The sequence below is a fragment of the Carcharhinus amblyrhynchos genome, chromosome 5 (assembly GCF_965287045.1).
Source record: "Carcharhinus amblyrhynchos chromosome 5, sCarAmb.v2.hapA, whole genome shotgun sequence".
In the NCBI taxonomy this organism is placed as follows: Eukaryota; Metazoa; Chordata; class Chondrichthyes; order Carcharhiniformes; family Carcharhinidae; genus Carcharhinus; species Carcharhinus amblyrhynchos.
Genome location: NC_137328.1, coordinates 108,707,266 through 108,728,589, shown reverse-complemented (window position 1 = coordinate 108,728,589; position 21,324 = coordinate 108,707,266). Strand labels below are relative to the sequence as shown.

The window sequence follows — 21,324 nt, the reverse complement described above, 5'->3', positions numbered from 1 at the left end:
TGCCAGCAACAACTTCTAACCCCTCGTGATCCCCAACTTTTAGCAGCGTAGGGCAAACAGCATCGCTTCAGTTGCATGGGGACGACTCTCCTCTCCATCTGCTCCCCATAGGCTGATGTTCACTCTGTGCCCTGAACGGAACTACATGACTGATTAATGTCAAGGGACAGCAGTGGCGTAGTGGTATTGTCACTGGACCAGTAATCTAGAGACCTAGGGTAACGCTTGGAGGAGCAGGTTCAAATTCCACCATGCAAATGGTGAAATTTGAATCTTGAATTTAAAGTCTGATGGTGACCATGAAACCATTGTTGATTGTCATTAAAAACCAATCTGATTCACTATTATCCTACAGGGAGGGAAATCTGTCGTCCTTACTTGATCTGGCTACATGTGACTCTGGATCCACAGCAATGCGGTTGATTCTTAAACTCTGAGGGCTGAGAAATAAATGCTGGCCCAGACATCAAGGCTGACACGAATTAATAAAAAAAAACCAAAAGGATTCTGCCTCTGTTCCTAGGTAGGATTGTATAAACCTGTGGCAAATTCCCAGTTGCATAACCAACTGGTACTGGTTAGACATTTTTACCACATAAGAGCTTACCAACAGCCTGCTAACCCCAGATGTACAACCAGGTCAGATGAGAGGAGCCAGTCAGCCCATCTGTCTCCATAGATGCCTACAATACTTTTAGTCTTCATCAAAGGAATTAAATGCCTCTTGAATATTTCTGGAGTTTAGCCTCCACTTTAGCAGAATGGAGATCCACAGTGATATCTAACCAAGTGGGAGAGGTGGCAGCCTGGGATTGTCAGTGGTGGTAGCAGCACAACCTAATTGGAGATCCACATTAGTGGTTAACTTATCATTAATTTAAGTATTAAGAGAATAACATCCTTTAGGTAAACAGAATAAATATCTATGAAGAGAGGAAATGAACTAAGTGGAGGAAACCAGCAGTAAAGGGATTCCTGCCTAGACTTAATAAGGATCTGCCATACATAATCAAAGAAATCAGTAAATAATTTTAAATCAAATTAATCTATAAACTTGATATGACCATTCCAGCACATTCCTGGATGGCATCAAAGTTCCACCCTCAGTAAATTTGAGGTAATTGAGCTGCCTGTGTCCTAACTTGCACCAAGTTCCATTCACTCAGCATCTCTGAAAATTGCTGACCTACATTGGCTCCCAGTTAAACGACAACTCAATTTTGTTTTTCAAATCGCTCTGTAGCCTCATGATCCATCCCACCATCAGCACCCCACACGCCTTTAATCTCCTCCTGCACTTCAATCCTCCCCTTCCAAGACATCTATGCTCGCTGTTGCGACCACCCTCAAGTAAAGTTCCCCAAAAGTTGTTGATTTTTCACCATCCAGATGGGATGGTCACAAATTGTTGCAAACCAGGAGTGAGGAGGGGTGACTGGAGTCCTGTTGTTGTTCAACACCCCTATCCCACTTCTCCCCACCCCCTCCCTTTCTGCCTTGCTGGTAGCAACAAGGTCCCCTTTCCTGTGGGTCTTTTTTCATTCTCAATAGTTGTATTTAAAAAAAAGCCAATTCAACCAGGCTTTCTTGAGTTAAAGATAGACTGAGTTTAATCATTACTAAAAACGAATGGAGAAAATGGTGAACCACATGCATACATACCCATATAAATTACGAATGAGGTTTTTTACTTAACTCATTTGTGACACATGGCTGTCGCTGGCTGGCCAGCATTTATTGTCCACCCCTAGTTGACCGAGGGTGTTGGAAGTCAATCACATTGCTGTGGCTCTGGAATTACATGTAGGCCAGACAGGGAAAGGATGCCAGATTTCCAAAGATGTGTGGGTTAAGTTGATTGGTCATGCTAAAATTGTCCCTTAGTGTATTAGGATGCTTAGGTTAGAGGGATTAGCAGGTAAAATCTGTAGGGATATGGGGGTAGAGCCTGGATGGGATTGTGGTCTGTGCAGACTTGATGGGCCAAAGGGCCTCTCTCTGCACTGTAAGGTTCTATGATTCTATTTCCTTCCTTCAAGGACATTAGTGAACGAAGTGGGTTTTTCCGACAATCAACAATGGTTTCATGGTCATCAGTAGAGTCTTAATTCCCGATATCTTTTGTTGAATTCAAATTTCACCGTCTAGTGTGGTGGGATTCGAACCCAGGTCGCCAGAACATTAGCTGAATCCCTGGATTAATAGTCTAGCGATAATACCATGAGGCCACTGCCTCTCCCCAGTTCAGTCTAACAGTAAGCAAATGTAAATGAGAAGTTATACCGATAGTCCTTGACTTGCGGGGAGGAGATGAAGAAGTGTATGGCTGTTACAAATTGATTCCAATAAAGTTGACTTCTGTAGGTGAATGGTTCTCTCTTCAATTCCAGTGTTCTGTGCTTTAATAGAGAGAATTCAATTCTCTTTCCTGCTGTGATCCTTTTGCTAGCTGGTTGACTTCCACAGTCAGAGAGAGAGACTTGAAATACACCTGCGAAAGACGCCTTTTTACAGACCTGCTGCTTCTATTACTGTATCACACACCTTCAGAATGGACAACTTCCAGCTGCTTATTCTTACGGCACACCCAGACAGACTGGCACTGGGGCAGCTCTTTCAGCTAGTTTTTAGCCCCTTCTTTGTATATTCCAAGTGGAAACTGGAATCTACTGGTCCGTTTAGGCATTACGGACAGGATCTTTTGAGATGGGATGGCCATTATATATCTTCATCTTTACTGGCAATGATAATCAGACGCTGGATGTTTTTAGGAGTACCTTGTCTGAAAACAGAGAGGGGTTCCATTGTCCCTTAGACAATCGCCTCGTAACCATCCCTATAGGTGGCTGACTGTATATTCTCAGCAATCTTCAGGGTTTATGTTCATTTTAAAATATAAAACTCAGGTCTTTTCAAGATCCAGTATTTCCATATACAATTCCATGCTTTTTTCTCCATCATCATGATATCGCTCATTCCTGGTCTCTTGTGCATCCCCAATTTCAATTACTTCACCACCGCCTTCAGCTGCTAAAGCCCCAAATGTTAGAATTCTCTCCTGATACCTCTCTGGCTCTCTTCCATTCTTGACAATCCTTCTCGAAACCTATATGTGGCCAAGCCTTGGGTCATCAGCTATAATGTCTCCTGATGTGGCTCTGTGATAAATTATATTAAACTTGTTCAGAATCTTGGATAGATCACACTTATACTCTGTACAATTCTGGTCTCTATTATACCACTGGTACAAATGGCAGAATTCTCCATTTTTGCAACTAAGTGCAGAACGGGCAGCTCTGGTGGCATCTTTCCCACTGGCAAGAATGGCAGGACCCCGTACCAGATTCTGTGCTTGGAACCTTATTTATTATACGCAGGTGAGTTTCCTTCCAAGTCTCCTGGCGGGTCAGTAGCTATTTCATCCACTCACTACCACCCAGTGGGTTCAAAGGTCCAAGCACAATATTTAAATGCCAGCCCATCACACCTACGTCACTCACTCCAGCCCAACTGTCTTCACCAGATGTACAGGATGTCCTAACCTAACCTATCAGCATCCACATGCACATTAGCAATCAGATAAACTGCACAGCAGAAATGAGAAAGGGGACCCGGATAAACAGTCCTCTCCTAATTCGGAGGCAGCCACCAATTAAAGTATCCATGGCACTAGCCATACTAAGATGAACTAGTTCAGACAGCACAGACTAGGGATTGAGCGTCATTGTTTTTAATGGTTCAGCTACTTATTTCCTCAATCAGTTAAATCATCGCAAGAGCCTACAACATTTAAGCAAAGATATTATCCATTCACTTTTATGGAAGCCTGCTTGTTAGATGTAAATTGCTCTGACACTTGGGCATATCGCTGAACAATGTGAATGCGGCACTAGATTAATAGCCTCAATCATTACCACCGCAAATCCTTATCCAACATCACTTCACAACCGTCTGTAAATGCCAAGAATTCGTCAAACTTTAACACCATTACAGGGGAAGCTATTTCTCAATAAATTAGCTTCTGAACTGCAGTGCACAATCAGATTCACTGATGCCGCACTCCCAGTGGATAGGAGACTTTGAAGGTTTGAATGAAGATGAGGCTGCAATGCTAGAGAGCCCATTCTATATCCTTCGTGTGTGGCTCTCCACTGGGAGTGCAACAGACCATGATTTACCCTTGTATTCTTTCAGTGAATGAAAAAACAGATAACATCAGACACAGGCTGTGCCTCTTAACATCACAGTTTAGTTCCAAAGAGTACAGTGGGTGAATTGCACCACCTGGCAAGACACTCAGCCATTTCCAACCGGGGAAGCTGTTACTTTGATGCCTGAATTGCAAACAACTCTGCCAACCTTAGCCAGGCTGACACTAAGTGAAGGGCAATGAAGCACAGCGTCCTTAAACCATGGATTAAAAGAAATAGGTTCAGTCAGGGTTCCGCTGCCCACTATTGGAAAGCACATGCGATGTGAGGATCAGGCTCAACTGTTGATGTCTATCATAATTTAATAAGCCTGGACCAAGCACAAGTCAAAGTTCACTTGTCAAGAATAGCTTACTTGGGTAGTTATCAAAGGAAATCCTACCCAACAACAGCCAACACTTTCAGGAAGAGATGATGATAACAAATAGGGTTGGGTAAGTGACCGTATCTTACCTGCTTTACAAACATCCTTAATGAAGCAGAAAGTGGTCATGTGTCAATGGAATCTGTTTCCAACTATAGTCTCGCCATTAATCTTTCGAATATGTGCTCAGGATCTTTAATGCACATGAAGCTGACATTAATTACGTGCACGGCTTGAGTTCTTATTTGGCAGTCCATGTTTTAGGAGGTTGCCGATTTAAATTAAAAACATGTTAAGGATCGCGCATGGAGCAATTAGTCACTGGGAACATGACATTGCTCACTGACAGCAAGGGATAATTTTTGCACAACTGATTGTATGATTAATTTGGACCAAAGGCTATGAGTTTAAAAAAATACTTGCTCTATAATGAGATATTGAGCTACATGCTGGTATATAAACGCAGCAAATCGAAAGTGGAGCAATTGCAAATCCTTACCTGACTGGATGATGAGTTTAGCACATTCATTACAGGGGAACAAGGCCACATACATCGTGCATCCCTTAACGTCAGCAGAGTTCTTGTTCAGAATTGCATTTAATTCTGCGTGACAAACTGGAGGAGAGAATAAAAAGTCATAAGAGAATTAAAAATAAGATGCATAAGCAAAGCAGCCAGCACTCCAATTAATCCTCATCTGGCCTTGTGCTTCCACACAACCTTTGAAGAGGAGGGTTTTCTGTCAAAGTTGGAATTAAACAACTAGTTCCTTACATTCTCGTTAGAGATCAAGGGGCTCAGAAGGTCATAAACTGCAAAAGACAATCTAAAAACAAAATCGCATTTTCCATCCTGCTTTTTAGTAAGCAGACAAATTGCTCCATGAATTACATAAGATGGCAACCACTTGGTTGCTAAAAAAACATTTTCTGGATGTTTGGGTCTATTTAACACTTCAGTCTCTATCTTAAACATTTTTTAGCAGGATGTTTGTCCTTCTTTATGATGGTCAAAACCCATGGCCAACCAACAACAGACAACACCAGCCAAAGTCATTCACAAAATCCTTACAGTACAGAAGGACAACATTCGGCCCACTGAGTCTGCACCAGCTCTCTGACATTAGGTGTAATACAATGAACCACAGTGCCCTGAAATCATAGATTAAAATAGGATCCGTCAGGGTTCCACTACCCACAATCTGGTAACCATTGACTGGAAAGTGCATGTGACGGGAGGATCAGGTTTTACCTTTTAATACCTCAATCGAACCTACCTCCACCATTCTCTCAGGAAGTTTGTTCCAGACTGCAGCCACCCTCTGGGTGGAAAAAAAATTTCCTCACATCACTTTACTCCTTTTGTCAATTATTTTGATTCTGTGCTTTCCACTTCTTGATGCTCTCTTGAATGGAACAGGTTGTCACTAATTACCCTGTCCATACCTCTCAGAATGTTGAATACCTCTACGTCATCCCGTCTCAGCCTTCTTTTCTCCAAGGAAAACAGTTCCAATCTGTTCGATATATCCTCATAGCGGCAGTTTTTTATCCCAGTAATCATTCTTATGAATACCCTCCATACACTCTCCAATGCCTTAACTTGCTTCCTCAAGTATGACGCCCAGGACTGGATGCAGTACTGAGGATGAGGCCTAACTATTGTTTTATACAGGTTCAACATGACCTCCTTACTCTTGTACTCAATGCTCCTGTTAATAATACCTAAGATACAACATAGTTTATTAACTACTCTTCCGGTATGCCCTGCCATCTTAATAACTTATGTACTCTACCCTGAGTCCCTCTGTTCCCACATTCCTTCAGAATTTCTCCCTTTGTTTTACACTGAGTCTCCATATTATTTCTGTCAAAATGAATCACCTCATGCTTCTCTGCACTGAGCATCTTTTGAAGTTCAAGACTATCCACATCACAGCTAACAATGTTTCCAATCCTCATGTCATCCATACATTGTGAAATTGTGCCTTATATTCCCCAGTCTGGGTCATTAATATATATCAGGAAATGCAAAGGTCCCAACACTGGTCCCTGGGGAACTCCTCTACAAACCTTCTTCCAGTCTGAAAAACCGCTATTCATCACTATTCTGTTTCCTGTCACTCAGCAAGTTTCGTATCCAAGTGCCGACTTTCCCTTTTATGCCATCAGTTAGAATTTTGCTCACAAGCGTGTTGTGTGGCTCTGTATCAAATACCATTTAAAAACCCATATACACCCACTGCACTGTCGTCAACAGTGCTGCCTTTATCAACCTTCTTTGTTACCTTCTCACAAAGTGACAGCAAGTTAGTTCAACAGGATTTTCCCTTAATAAATCCATGCTGGCCTTGCTTAATTACCCTGCACTTGGCTAAGTAACTACTGAATTTGCCCTGAACTAAAGTTTCCAAATGTTTCCCTGCCACTGAAGTCAAATCGACTGGTCAGTAGTCGCTAGCATTATCCTTGAATCCCTTTTTGAACAAGGGTGTGATATTCACAATTCTCCAGTCCTTTGGCACCACCCCGGTGTCTAAGGTTGGGAATTATCACTAATGCCTCTGACATTTCCACTCTCACTTCCCTCAGTAATCTTGGATGCAACTAACCCAGTTCTGGTACCTTATCAGTATTAAATAAAGAAAATTTTTCTAATATCGCCTCCTCCTCAAATGTAAATTTTTCCAGTGTACCAATTACCTCCTCTCCCACCTCGGCTTGGGTAGCAACATCTTCCTTTTTAAGGACAGATGCGATGTATTTGTAACTACTTCTGCTACTTCTCCTGCCTCCACATACAAGTATCCTTTTTTATCCCTAATCGGATCTATTCTTTCTTTGACCACCTTTTTGTTATTCAAATGCTTATAGAAGACCTTGGGATTCCCTTTTTATGTTAGGTGAAAGTCCAAGATTCCTTTTCCTCCGATCCCAGCAAGCTATCCTGAGATACTGGAAGAGGTGGGAGGTAAACAATGTCAAGGATTCTATCACCATTGCTCAAGATGACATTCGGTGATGGGCAACAGCAGCTTGGGAGCCAATGGTCCTCCTTCTACAGCAGAAGGTTTCTCAGCAGGAGGCTGCCGTTCACTGCCTCTTCAGCTTGATTAGGAACTCAGTCAAAGATCAGCCAAGTAACTTCGATCAACTTCGACCAACTTCGTTGGTTAGACCGCATTTGGAGTACTGCATCCAGTTCTGGTCACCTTACTACCGGAAGGACGTGGAGGCTCTGGAAAGGGTGCAGAGGAGGTTTACCAGGATGTTGCCTGGCATGGAGGGGTTGGGTTACGAGGAAAGGTTGGAGAAACTGGGACTGTTCTCTTTGGAAAGACGGAGATTGAGGGGTGACATGATAGAGGTATATAAGATACTGAAGGGAATAGACAGGGTCAATAGTGAGAGACTGCTCCCTAGATTGGTTACAAATACAAGAGGACATGATTTAAGGGTGAGGGGGGAGAGGTATAATTTGGATATGAGAGGAAGGTTCTTTACGCAGAGAGTAGTGGGGGTATGGAACGCGCTACCGAGTGGGGTGGTGGAGGCGGGAACGTTGGACTCGTTTAAGGTTCAGTTAGATAGGCACATGAGTGAAATGAGGATGGAGGGTTATGGTAGGGGTTATTGAATAAGGGTTAGAACCTCGGGAGACACCGGAAAGGCAGGCTTGTGATTAACGTTTTTGTCTTTTCACTCCGCAGGTGGAGGTCCACCTCGTTGTCAAACGAGGGGCATGCACACGGTGGGTCGTGCGTGGGCTGCTCCTGGAGGTTCCGGGAGTGGCCTAGTACTTCGTGTCGGTGTGTGTGCTTGATCCTGCTCTTAGGCTGATTGGTTTTACCAAATTGACACTATTCTCCCCTGAATCTGGCTAAGTCAGGGGTTCTATTTGTAGATACGCAGGGTAGAATAGGTGTAGGGTGATGCGGCGGTGCGGGCTTGTTGGGCCGAAGGGCCTGTTTCCCGTGCTGGGTTGTTCTTTGTTCTTTGTTAACTCACTGCAAAATGCGAAATATTTATCCACTGGTTCACTTAGTATGGTTCAAACCCCAAGATAGGCTCAACAGGTCTGGCAGTTTTTAAATCAGTAAAAGAATCGAGGACTATGGGGATAAAGCAGGAAAGCGAAGTTGAAGATTATCATATCTGATCAGTCTTGGTCTCATCAAACGGTTGAGCAGACTTGATGGGCCGAGTGGCCTATTTCTGCTCCTATACCTTAATGTCTTCTTGTTCATGCTTCAACTAAAAGTCCACTGTTTTCCTGGTAAGCTCTCTCAGTATAGTACTGGGTTGTCTGCCTCTGAAGTTTGGCTTGAACTCAGTGATACACTTAGCAGAGGTGACTGAGAATACTAATGTTTACCGTTCTGAAGAAATGTTGTATTTGACTCAAAATGCTAACTCCATTCCTCTCTCCATAGATGCTGCCAGACCTGATAGGTTGATTCAGCATTTTCTGTTTTTATTTTGGATTTCCAGTATCCACAGTATTTCACGCTCACTGTATTGCTAACATTAACAGACCCGCTCAAACAGCATTTATTTTCTGCTACTGGTAGTCCATGTTCCAGCATACAGCAGGAATCATAAACTCTAAATGTACAGTCCAAAAACGGGTTTCCAATGTGCTGTGCTATAAGGACTGCACAGTGGTTAGCACTGCTGCCTCACAGCGCCAGGGACCCAGTTCAACTCCTGGCTTGTGTCACTGCCTATGCGGACTCTGCATGTTCTCGCTGTTTCGACATGGGTTTCCCCCATATGCTCTGGTTTCCTCCCACAGTCTGAAAGACATGCTGCTTAGATGGATTGGCCATGCTAAATTCTCCCTCCATGTACCGGAACGGGTGCCAGAGTGTGGCAACTAGGGTATTTCATTGCAGTGTTAATGTAAGCCTACTTGTGACACTAATAAATACACCTTAAACTTTAGAGATTGAATGTTGAAAGTAAGACTGAGCTCAGATGAAAACACCCTTTCCTCACATTCCTTCTTACTTCTCTAGATAAACAAGGGTTACCATCTGGATGCGCAAGTTTCCTTCCCCACTATCTCTGGTTTCCATCTCATCAAAAATACAGTGGCCATTTTGTAATTTTTACATATTGTCTGTTAAAGCTTTCAATTTGCAGTATTCCATCTTTCTCTCCCCTCCTCCCCAAGAATTTATTTCCCACAGACATGCCAACACTCGTCCTGCCGGGGAAGGAAGTTCAAGTGTCATCTCCGATGGATTCAGAATGTCTTTGTCAGCAGTTGAGTGCTGCAACCACCAAATCCTCCTGAGGATTGTGGCTGTGAAGAAGGCAACAGAAGGAAAAAATACAAATATACACACCCACCTCAGAATACATGAAGGCACTGACTTGCGCTGTAAAAGCAACTGCTAATGACATTTTAAGGCAGCCTAGAAAAAGTAGATATCATTTTTCAATGTCTTGCAACATTTATACCAAGCCATTAACATTAATGCAGTTTTATCTCTTCACGGAAAAAAATCCCAAGTGATTTCCAACAGAGATGGTAGCTCCATCTATCTCTGCAGCTTTATTCCACCAGAGACTCTATGAGGACTGTGTGAGGCTGCTAAACCTTATTGCGTAGTGTGCCACTTTGCAAAGAAAAGCAAGAGCAACTTAACAATGACACGCACCAGGCACACAGCTGGAGGATGATAGGGGAAAGTGAAAACCATGGAGCAGCTGCAATTCAAAACATAAGATGTTAGGTAAGTGCTCAAAATTAACAGCACTTTCTGGATTTTCTCCAATTGCCTTTTCCACAAATTTACTAGCTAAAATCTTAACCGTGGAAGAGGAGAAGAATATAATTGGATTTCATGTCAGTAACTAGGGTTTCCCATTTTCAAAAGCTAGTGCGAGGGAGGCCTAGAGGTAACACTGCAATCCCTATCCAGGTACTCTTGAGCTTACACAGTCCAACCGGTTTCAATGTCCTACTGTCGCACTGAGAGGGGAACAATGGCAAATAAAGTTATTTCCTGTAATCGTTTATAGATTAGATATGCAAACCAAAAAAAACTGCTGTTTCCACTCTCAACCATCAGCAATGTGATGCAAGGTATTATCAACACTGCTATAAAAACCCCACCTACTCAGCAATAATCTGGTCATCAATGTTCAGTTTGGGTTCTGCCAAGTAGAAGACCTCGTTACAGCCTTGGTTCCAACATGGACAATGGATCTGAACTCAAGACATGAGGTGGGAAGAATAATTGCCCTTGATATCAAGGCAGCAGCTAGCCAAGTCTAACATCAAGCAACCTGAGCAAAACTAAAACCAACAGGAATCAGGGGGTAAAGTCTCCATGGGTTAGAGTTAAATGCAGCACCAAGAAAAATGGTTGTTGTTGGGGGCAAATCATCACAACCCGGGCACAATGCTGCAGGAGTTCCTCAGCGTAGTGCCCCAGGCACAACTATCTTCAGCTGTTTTATCACTGACCTCCCCTCCATCATAAGGTTAGATGTGGGGATGTTTGCTGATGTCTGCACAATGTTCAACATCACTCTTGTCTCAGATACTGAAGCAGTCCATATCCATATGCAGCAAGAGCTAGATAACATTCAGGCTAGGGCTAATAAGTGGCAAGTTACATTTGTATCACACATGTTCCAGGCAATGATCAGGTTCAACAAGAAACAATCTATCCATGACTGTAAATTGCATTACCATTTCTGAATCTGCACAATCAACAAACGATGATCTACTCAGCAATGCCCATATCCTATCAAAGAATAAAAAAAACTTGAGATGCAGCTGGTTAGTTGGTTAGTTTCTACACTTCACCTTGAAAATCTTTTGTTCTGTAAATTGCTTGGATTTTGAGCTGACAAAGTGCAATGAATTTAAAAGTGCATATGCAACCTTGGACAAAGGTACCAATAACGATTGGTTACCTCTTCAGCCAGTGAGATTTAGAGATTAAGAAAGAACCAGAGAAATGATGAAGAAGGAAACAGAGTGAATTAGTATCAGCACCAAATTTTACTTAGATAACACCATTAACATCCAGAGGCGCCTCCTAGGCATACTATCAAACAACATTTTGACACCAAGCCACATATGTCGTGAGCAATGGCACAGTGGCTAGCCCTGCTGTCTCGCAGCAACAGGAATCCAGGGTTTGATTCTCGGCTTGGGTCACTGTCTGTGCAGAGTGTGCACATTCTCCCTGTGTCTGCATGGGTTTTTTCCAGGTGCTCCGGTTTCCTTCTGCAATCCGAAAGATGTGCTGATTAGGTGCACTGGCAGTGCTAAATTCTCCCTCAGTGTAACTGAACAGGTGCCAGAGTGTGGCGACTAGGGGATTTTCACAGTAACTTCATTGCAGAGTTAATATAAGCCGACTTGTGACACTAACAAAATAAACTTTTAAAAAATTTATGAAGGCAGATTCCAAAAGCTTTGACAAAGAGATAGGAGGTAAGGATCATCCCGAAGGAGGAAGGACAGGTGGAGGGATGTAAAGGAGGAAACTCCAGAGTTTAGGATTTAAGTAACTAATGTTTAGGATTAGGTAGCTGAAGGTCACTGGTGGAGGAATTAAACTCAAATCAGAAATCAAAATTAAAAGAGTGTAAGAATGATTGGATTAATAAATAGCAAAAGAGAATGGAAAAGTAAGAAAAAAAATTAAAGTATTCAATTTTAAGTGCAAATACTTATGGCAAATTTTACTGCTAACAGCAATGAGACTTCACTGTGTTAACTGTTCTCTCTTTGGGCCCGAGAAATTCAGTGACATTAAACAAACAAAAATCTGGTTATTAAAAAGATACACATACACTGTTAAAAAACAGCTTAATTGGTAATTAATGTGCAAATACTGTAATTTTTTGAAGTTGTGGTGAGTGGGAGTGTTAAGGACGAGCACCAATTCTCACAAAGCAAAATTTGTCCATCAGTTTGACAACTCATGCCCCTTCTCTCACTTGCCACAAAATCTTGGACAATTCACACATAGATTATGGCGAGCGCTGCTAAACTCCTGTCATGCTGCCAGCAAATTCTGGCCTTCTGCTATCATTTCAACCAAGCGGAGAGAGGGGAATTTATTCTGCACTGATCACTTTCTGCAGCCAAACGTTAAATAAAGCAAACTGAGAGTTTTTTTTCTCACTTTTGATCATGAAGCTCCCGATAAACACTTCTCATTTAGATTTTTAAAACATTCATCAGAAAGGAGAATTTGCTACATTTTCACAACTGACCAAAAGCTTAAATGCGGACATGTTGCTGAGAATGGTGGCAGTGATCGACAAGACTTCCAAACTGGACAAATGAGACAGAAGAAAGCAATATCCATCAAACAAACAAAATGCCCACTGATTTGCCATGGCTGCAGAAAACCATGCCGCAACCCCGAACACTGACCTGAATTCCACCCTTCTAAACACACTGTAGGTTGAGAGGCATGCAATGAAAAAGCCAACTCGACATAAAGCCTGATGCAGCAGTGGCCTCTACTGGTAATGTGAATTAGGCACTGGACAAGTGAGACAGAAGAAAGCAATATCCATCAAACAAACAACGGTGTCAGACTGCGAGGACACAAAGACTCAACTCTTTGCAGATGCAGATGGACAAGGAGCAAAGTTGAAAAACCTCCTCAAATTGGTTGCAGAGGAAAGCAGGAAAGTTGCTGGTTTTTCGTTCTGCGACAGGCGGTTAAATCCAGCTCAGACAGATGAGATCACAGACTCCCTTATTCAGTGAATGTGACCTTGCATGAGACAGGTATTTGCCCCCAATTTGGCACCAAGAATTAGTCACTCAGGAAGACATGCAGGAGGACTGATGGGGGAAAACAGACAAGTGTCGCAACAGTCAGATATCCTCGAGAAGTTGGGAATGCGGCCATTCTCATAATAAAAACAAGCAGTCATTTGTATTTTCATTTTGCTTAAGTGGCCTGTTGAAGTTTTCAAAGGAATCAGATAAAGTGCAGTAAGGTTGTAACACACTGTATAAAATAACCATTTGCATGGCCTGATTTAACGAGTCTTGTTCTTTATTAGACTGCACCACCGAAGCAAATTAAAATGTCTTAATAATTCATTTTATGCGAGGTTCATGCTGAATGGGAAGTCAATTTAATGGCTACATGAAGGTTATGTTCGATATTCATTTTACAGGGAGTCTCCATATGGCTTTTTTCCTGTGCAACAACAGCTGTCAGTATTTATTGGAAGTGTCTTTAAACAGAAAGTGTATATGATTTAGTCACTTGGCTTTCCTTCACTTTTTTCACTCTTATTTCTCTTGAACTACCGAGCATCGATAGGTAACCTGAATACTTCTTGTGATGATAGCCTGATTTCAGAACTGGATCAGCAGCCCTGGGTCAGAGAATTAAAATTCCAAGACAGGATATACTATTGCATTCGATGAAAGAAAACAAGACTTATATTTAGTCGGTGTTTATGTGGGTGCATGTGTACATGATCATGGCGCCTAGTAAAAATCCAGCCTATGGTGTCTTTTATTTTAGGGGTTTAGCCACGAGGATGCTGTAATGGTTTGTAACAGAGGGATGGAAACTTGGAAAAGTGTGGAGCAACAGGGATCTGGAGATTGTTTCAGGGTAACCAGTATCTGATGAGACGCTCGCAGGCAGCCTTTCTGGAGTTATAATGTTCTGGATGCTACCTCCTTCGCCATTCCCTTTGCTCTCTTGTCTCCTCCTAAGGTGGTCATCGAAGGCCGAGTGCAAGGGATTCTCCATAATGATTGCCAAGTTGTCAACAAACATGAGGTTCTTTGGGTACTGGAGGGCTTCCCTGTCCCCAATTTGGGCAATGGATCTGTTCTTACAGGGAGTCAGTGGCTTGCTCCATGGTGTTTCCCTCATACCTATCTTCATTAACATACACTGTTTCCCAGTTAAGCAATACCTCAATTTTAAAATTATCACCTATCTTCAAATCCCTCCACATCTTGATCCCTCCCTATTCCTGTAAATTCCCCCAGCCTCATGGAATGATGGCACGGATTCGATGCACCAAAAAGCCTGCCATTGTTCCCATGTCTTATGATCATGCCTTCAGCTCTGTAGACCTGAAGGTCTGGAATTCCTTCTCTAAACCTTTCTGCCTCTATCTCACGTTCCTTCTTTAAGACAATCTCTGAGACCAACCTGATGGTCTTATTTACATGCGCTTGGAGAGGCTGAAGTTGCATGATTAAGGAGCATGATTAAGGTTGGGATGTGTCAGTTCCCAGCGGCAGCAGGATGACACAGTGGTTAGCACTGCTGCCTCACAGTGGCAGACACCTGGATTCAATTCCTGGCTTGGGTCACACTCTGTGTGGAGATGCACATTCTCCCTGTGTCTGCGTGGGCTTCCTCCGGGTGCTCTGGTTTCCTCCCACAGGCCAACGATGTGGCCATTCTAAATTCTCTCTTAGTGTACCCGAACAGGTGCCGGAGTGTGGCAACTAGGGGATTTTCACAATGACTTCATTACATTGTGAATGTAAGCCTACTTGTGACTAATAAATAAACTTTACTTTTACTTTCTTAAAGGGCTGGATCCATGGATACTCCACGGAGGGGTGAAAATGGTGGCTGGGACTGGATTCTGAGATTCTGATTTTCAAGCGAGCATTTAAGAGTGTGGAGTTGGTTTGAGTAGCAAGCCTGCGCCATGCACTCCCAACCTGACTAGCTCTATTACGAGGATAGGTGTGTTCTAGTTCTATGCAATTTTCATGAAATGTAGCCAACTTTTCAATGAGTCATGGTTCATGGCACCTCTGACATGTTGTGAGCCATAACCTTCATGAGGGAATCTTTTGAAATTCAAAAGGTTCTTTCATGCTAGCCCCATGTCAAAGTATGAACCAAACCCCATTACGTGTTATCGGCTCAGAGCTCAGACATCCACTGGAATACTAAAACACCTGAGCCCCAGGGAAAGTATTTCTTTACTGACAATTCTAGATCTCTGACCTATGCTGTCAATTTCACAATGTTTATCTACATAAGATGAAGAGGTTTCAAGTGCTTGCAATTTCTGTTATTGATACTTGAAAGGTCTGGATTGATTTTCTTGGGCTTTAGTAAAAGGACTTTTCATAAAGTGGAGAGCCATTTTCAATTTTTTTTTACACATACTACTATCACTATAGAGTTCATTGATTCAATACAGTTTTCAGTGGGTGAATGGCATGAAAGATCATAACCTCATGGTCCCCTCATAGTGGGCATGAAGGGGCTCAGGGACAGGTGGGAAACAAACATTAGCATGGGGGCATGAATTTCTGTTGGGAGTTGTTCGGGGGGCATGCTATGGCATGGGGACAAGAATGACCATGGGGTGGGTGTGGCGTACCTTAGCAATGAGCTTTTGAGGTATGATAAGGATAGTTTGGGATGGGCACAGTTTGACATGGGGGGGCTTGAGGGGGGAATGGAGGGGCAATGGCGAGTGTGTGGGGAGTGTAACGGGTGAGGTCTGGAAGAAGTTTATGCCTCTATTGTAACTGGGACAAAATCCCACAGCACCGAGACCAGCCTTAAAACAGCCCAGCTCTATGTTAGCGATGGAAAGGTGGTAGGACTGGAGGGTCTCAATGACATTATTGTTACTAGAGAGGCGGTGTTCGACAGACTGGAGGGACTGATTGTGGACAAGTCCCCAGGACCGGATGGAATGCATCTGAGGGTTCTGAAAGAAATGGCGGAGGTGATAGTGGATGCCATGGTAGTTATTTTCCAGACGTCGCTGGATTCCGGACAAGTGCCGGATGATTGGAAAGCGGCTAATATTATGCCGTTGTTTAAGAAGGGTGCCAGGCAAAAGGCAGGGAATTATAGGCCGGTTAGTTTAACGTCTGTTGTAGGTAAAATGTTAGAATCCGTCATCAAGGAGGAAATAGCGAGGCATCTTGAGGGGAATTGCTTGATAGAGCAGACGCAGCACGGTTTCATTAAGAGGAAGTCATGTCTGACAAATTTATTGGAGTTCTATGAGGATGTGTCTAGGGCGGTGGATAGAGAGCCGGTGGATGTGGTCTTTCTTGATTTTCAGAAGGCGTTTGACAAGGTACCTCACAAGAGGTTATTGCAGAAGGTAAGGGGGCATGGAGTTGGGGGTAGGGTGTTAGCGTGGACAGAGGATTGGTTGTCAAGTAGGAGACAGAGAGTGGGGGTTAATGGGTGCTATTCGGATTGGCGGTTGGTGACTAGTGGAGTGCCCCAGGGGTCGGTGCTGGGGCCTCAGCTATTTACCATTTATATAGATGATCTGGAGGAGGGAACTGAGTGTATGGTGTCGAAATTTGCTGATGACACCAAGATTGGTGGAACAGCAAATTGCGCGGAGGGTGTGGAGTCTGCAGAAGGATCTAGATAGGCTGGGCAAATGGGCCAGGAAATGGCAAATGGAATTTAATGTTGGCAAGTGCGAGGTGGTCCACTTTGGTAGGACTAATGGTAGGAAGGACTATTACTTACGGGGCGAAAAACTGCAGCAGGCGACGGTGCAGAGGGACCTCGGGGTCCTTGTGCATGAGTCGCAAAAACCCAGCCTGCAGGTGCAGCAGGTGGTCAGGAAGGCGAATGGGATGCTGGCCTTCATAGCGAGGGGGATTGAATATAAAAGTAGGGAGGTCTTGCTGCAGCTGTATAGGGCATTGGTGAGGCCGCAGCTGGAGTACTGTGTGCAGTTTTGGTCGCCGTACTTACGCAAGGATATTTTGGCCTTGGAGGGAGTGCAGAGGAGGTTTACTAGGCTGATACTGGAGTTGAGGTGGTTGAGCTATGAGGAGAGGCTGAATAAACTAGGCTTGTACTCGTTAGAGTTTAGAAGAATGAGGGGAGATCTCATTGAGACGTATAAAATTATGAATGGGATGGATAGGATAGAGGTGGAGAGGCTCTTCCCGCTCAGAAAGGACAGTAGGACTAGGGGGCACAGCCTCAAGATAAAGGGGGGGGGGGGCGGTTTAGAACAGAGTTGAGGAGGAACTTCTTCACTCAAAGGGTGGTGAATCTCTGGAATTCTCTGCCCGTTGAGGTGGTGGAGGCTGCCTCGCTAAATATTTTTAAGACGCGCGTTGATGGGTTTTTGATAAGCGAGGGGATTAAGGGTTATGGGGAGAGGGCGGGAATGTGGAACTGAGACACGACAAATCAGCCATGATCTTATTGAATGGCGGGGCAGGCTCGAAGGGCTGGATGGCCTACTCCTGCTCCTATTTCTTATGTTCTTATGTTCTATGGCTGCCTCAGAACATTCTCCCAGGTCAGCTGGCCCAACCATAGCAAATATCCACCCGCTTATGCTTCCCCCAGCCCCACAATGAAAATCCTGTCCTTGTGCGCACTTTCATCCAGGGCTGATGGGCCAAGCCAATAGTTTATCTGCCTCAAGGATGAAATAACTCCTCAGAGGCCAGCATCTCTTCCCCAGATTTCCTTTATTAACAAAGTCTATTGCACTTCTAGAGTGCTTCAGGTACAGGGTTAGAATCAGGAGTGCCAGTGGACCTGACACTGCCATATTTATATACAGGTGAGGCTCCCTGATTGGACTGGCAATTATGACCTTAATCAGGGAGCTCATACTCCAAGAGCCCAACCTTATGGGTCTTGTCGAAATTATTACAGACAATGACACTCCAGTCCTGTGATCCTAATGGCGCATGCATGTGTGCGCATTCCCCCCTTTGTTAGGTTACTGGCAGTTACTGTCTAGCTTAACCTAACACCATTAAGATGTAGGAAAACAAAATAGAATGACAAAGTATTAATTAAATGGTGATAGATTAAAAGGGACCTGGGTGCCCTTGTACACCAGTCACTGAAAACAAACATGCAGAAAGGCAAATAGTATGTTGGTCATCATTGCAAGAGGATATTAATACAGGAACAAGGATGTCTTACTGCTGCTCTACAGGGCCTTGGTGAATACTGCATGCAGTTTTGGTCTCATTCCATAAGAAAGAATATGCTTAACATAGAGGAAGTGCAGCAAACGTTCATCACACTGAGTCCTGGGTTGGTAGGATTGTCGGACATGGAGAGATTGGATCAACTAAGTCTGTATTCACTGGCGTTTAGGAGCATGATCACTTGAAACGTATAACATTCTGGACAGGACTGGACAGACTGGATGCAGGGATATTGTTTCCACTGGCTGGGGTCTAGAACAAAGTCACAAACTCAGGATCCGGGGTAAGTCATTTAGGACTCAGTTGAGGTGAAAGTTCTTCACAGATGGTGGACCTGTGGAGTCCTCTACCACAGAAGACTATGGAGGTCAAGCCACTGAATGTATTTAAGAAGGAAACAGACTTCTAAACACTAAAGACATCAAGAATATGGGGAGACCATAGGAGTACAGTTGAGAGAGAGTATTATCCATGAACACATTGAACGGTGGAGCAGGGCTCAAGGGGCTGAATGGCCTCCTCCTCTTATACTCTGTTTTGGGTTTTAAAAGCAAGGGCTGAGTAACATTGATACTGAAATGTTCTGCTCATTTAGTATTCAGAACAATATTTTGGTTTGAATGGCCAGTATCATTATCAGGCTGCATCTCAGTGGGCTGTATGCATTAGATGTCATGGTCCCTTTGCCTTTTTGAGTCCATTGGTCCAGCATCAATCTTACACCATAGGTATGCTTAACTCGCAACATTTCATTTGCACAGTTGCTCTTTCGTATTTCATGCCAAAGCCAGTATAAATGAAGCTTAACACATGGAATAATGCATTACATGATTAAATGATACGTAAGCTATCTTCTTGATTGTAATACAAACCTCATCCCTTAGAAAACAGTTTCATGCTTTCTACAAAAAAGTACATGGGAGTATTAGTTTTGTGTTTGGTCTCGTGTTACCAAGTGTCAGTCACCCATCACAAGTGACTGTAATTTTTAAGACAAAATGGAAACTCAAGAGGATTTTCTTTTATTAATCCTAAATTCTGAATTCCCTCCCTAAGTCTTACTACCGTTGTTTCCTTCTTTAAACACTCCTTTGCACTTATCCACGTTATACTGCATCCGCCATATATTTGTCCACTCACTCGATTTGTGTAAATCGCCTTGAAACTTCTTTACATTCCCCTCACCACCAACAGTCCCACTTAGTTTTGTGTCATCAGCAAACCTGGAAATATTACATTTGATTCCCTCATCCGAATTGTTGACAGGTATTGTGAATAGCTGGGGCCCAAGCACTGATCCCTGTGATGCACCACCAGTCACCTTCTTTCACTCCAAAAAGTCCTATTTATTCCCACTGTTTCCTGTCTGCTAACCAATTCTCAATCCATGCCAATGTATTTCCCCTTCCCCCACTAATGGACTCTCACATTTTCCCTGCTATTTTGTAACAAAAGCAAAATATTGTGGATGCTGGAAATCTGAAACAAAAACAGATAATGCTGGAAAGACTCAGCAGGTCTGCAGCATTTGTGGAGAGAGAAACAGATCTGTATGACTTCTTCAGCACTACTACTGACATCATCTAACCCGTCTGTAATCCCTGTTTTCTTCCTCCCCCTTTCTAAAATAGCGGGATTACTTTGCCATCCTCCAATCTACCAGGACTGTTCCAAAATGAATTTTGCAAGCTGACAGCCAACATATCCACTATTCCTTTGGCCTCCTTTAGTACCCTGAGATGTAGATTTTCAAGCCCTGGAGACTTATTAAGTTTCTGTTCTATTAATTTCTCCAGCATTTGTTTTTGGCTAATATAATTTCTTTAATTCCCCCTTGTCACAAGACTCTTGATTCCCTAGCATATCTGTGAAGTTACTTGTGTCCTCTTCTGTGAAGTCAAAACTAAATTAGTTGTTTAACATCAAATCCTCTTGCAATATTATATGTGATTCTGTGACTGGGCAGCACCTGCTAAACAATCCTGAGCGCACTAATAGCCACAGTAACACCCAATCTAAGATGATCAGTCAACTCATAATATAGCTCGCTTACTTTTGGTAAAAGTGACATACATTCATATTCAGAGACCAGTTCTCTGCAAACCAAAGGAACAAGTTCAAGAATTATGCCTTTTTTGAATTATCTAGGGTCAGAGTTAGGTTAGCTATATTTCTCCATTGCTTTCTCCATGACAATGTTCTGGCCAATCAGAATTGACCAGCCAAGCAATCAGCATCCTTTTCTCCTGGAGTATAAACTGCCGTGATTATCTGAAATTTGGTATTCATCCATTTGTTCTGATGAGTACAAGGCCAAATACTTCAACAACACATCATTCTTTACAATAATATACAAATTCTGTACTACCATGACATTACTTATAAACTCTATTTCAAACTAACCCCTGAACCCTGGACAAACAGCCTGCTTTTTGAGGAAGACATTTAAGTTCTTTAAAATCTGATGAGATCCAGATGCAGAAAATGCACATTTTTAATATGTTCAATTTTTGCCACTGGGGGAAAGAGCAGGGAATGATTCAGACAGGAGAAAAAACAAAATTCAGCAGGACCATTTGAATTTAGTGCTAAGTTTAAACAGATCCAATTTTTGTTGTTGCAGGGGCCTTAATCCACAGTCTGGAGCTCTGAATCCATGGAAGATACATAAATACTCTTGAAAGATGAATAAAGTTTGTTTAAGTTTTATAATCAGAAGTTAAATGTCTGCTCTTTAAACATTAAAGTCTGCAGCTGTCAGTGGAGAGTTAAAAAAAATCCTCTCAAGTGTTTTGATTGACAGGCCATCGGGTATA

At 43.0% G+C, this 21,324-nt stretch overlaps 1 protein-coding gene across 1 annotated transcript in view; it reads right to left on the bottom strand.

Annotated features, from left to right (window-relative positions):
* The window catches only part of dctd (dCMP deaminase), a 50,878-nt gene that overhangs the window by 21,121 nt on the left and 8,433 nt on the right, over positions 1-21,324 (bottom strand). The window contains exon 4 of the mRNA XM_080189434.1: positions 5,075-5,191. Within this exon, the coding sequence (XP_080045560.1) occupies positions 5,075-5,191 (117 nt within the window). The remainder of the gene's footprint in view (positions 1-5,074; positions 5,192-21,324) is intronic.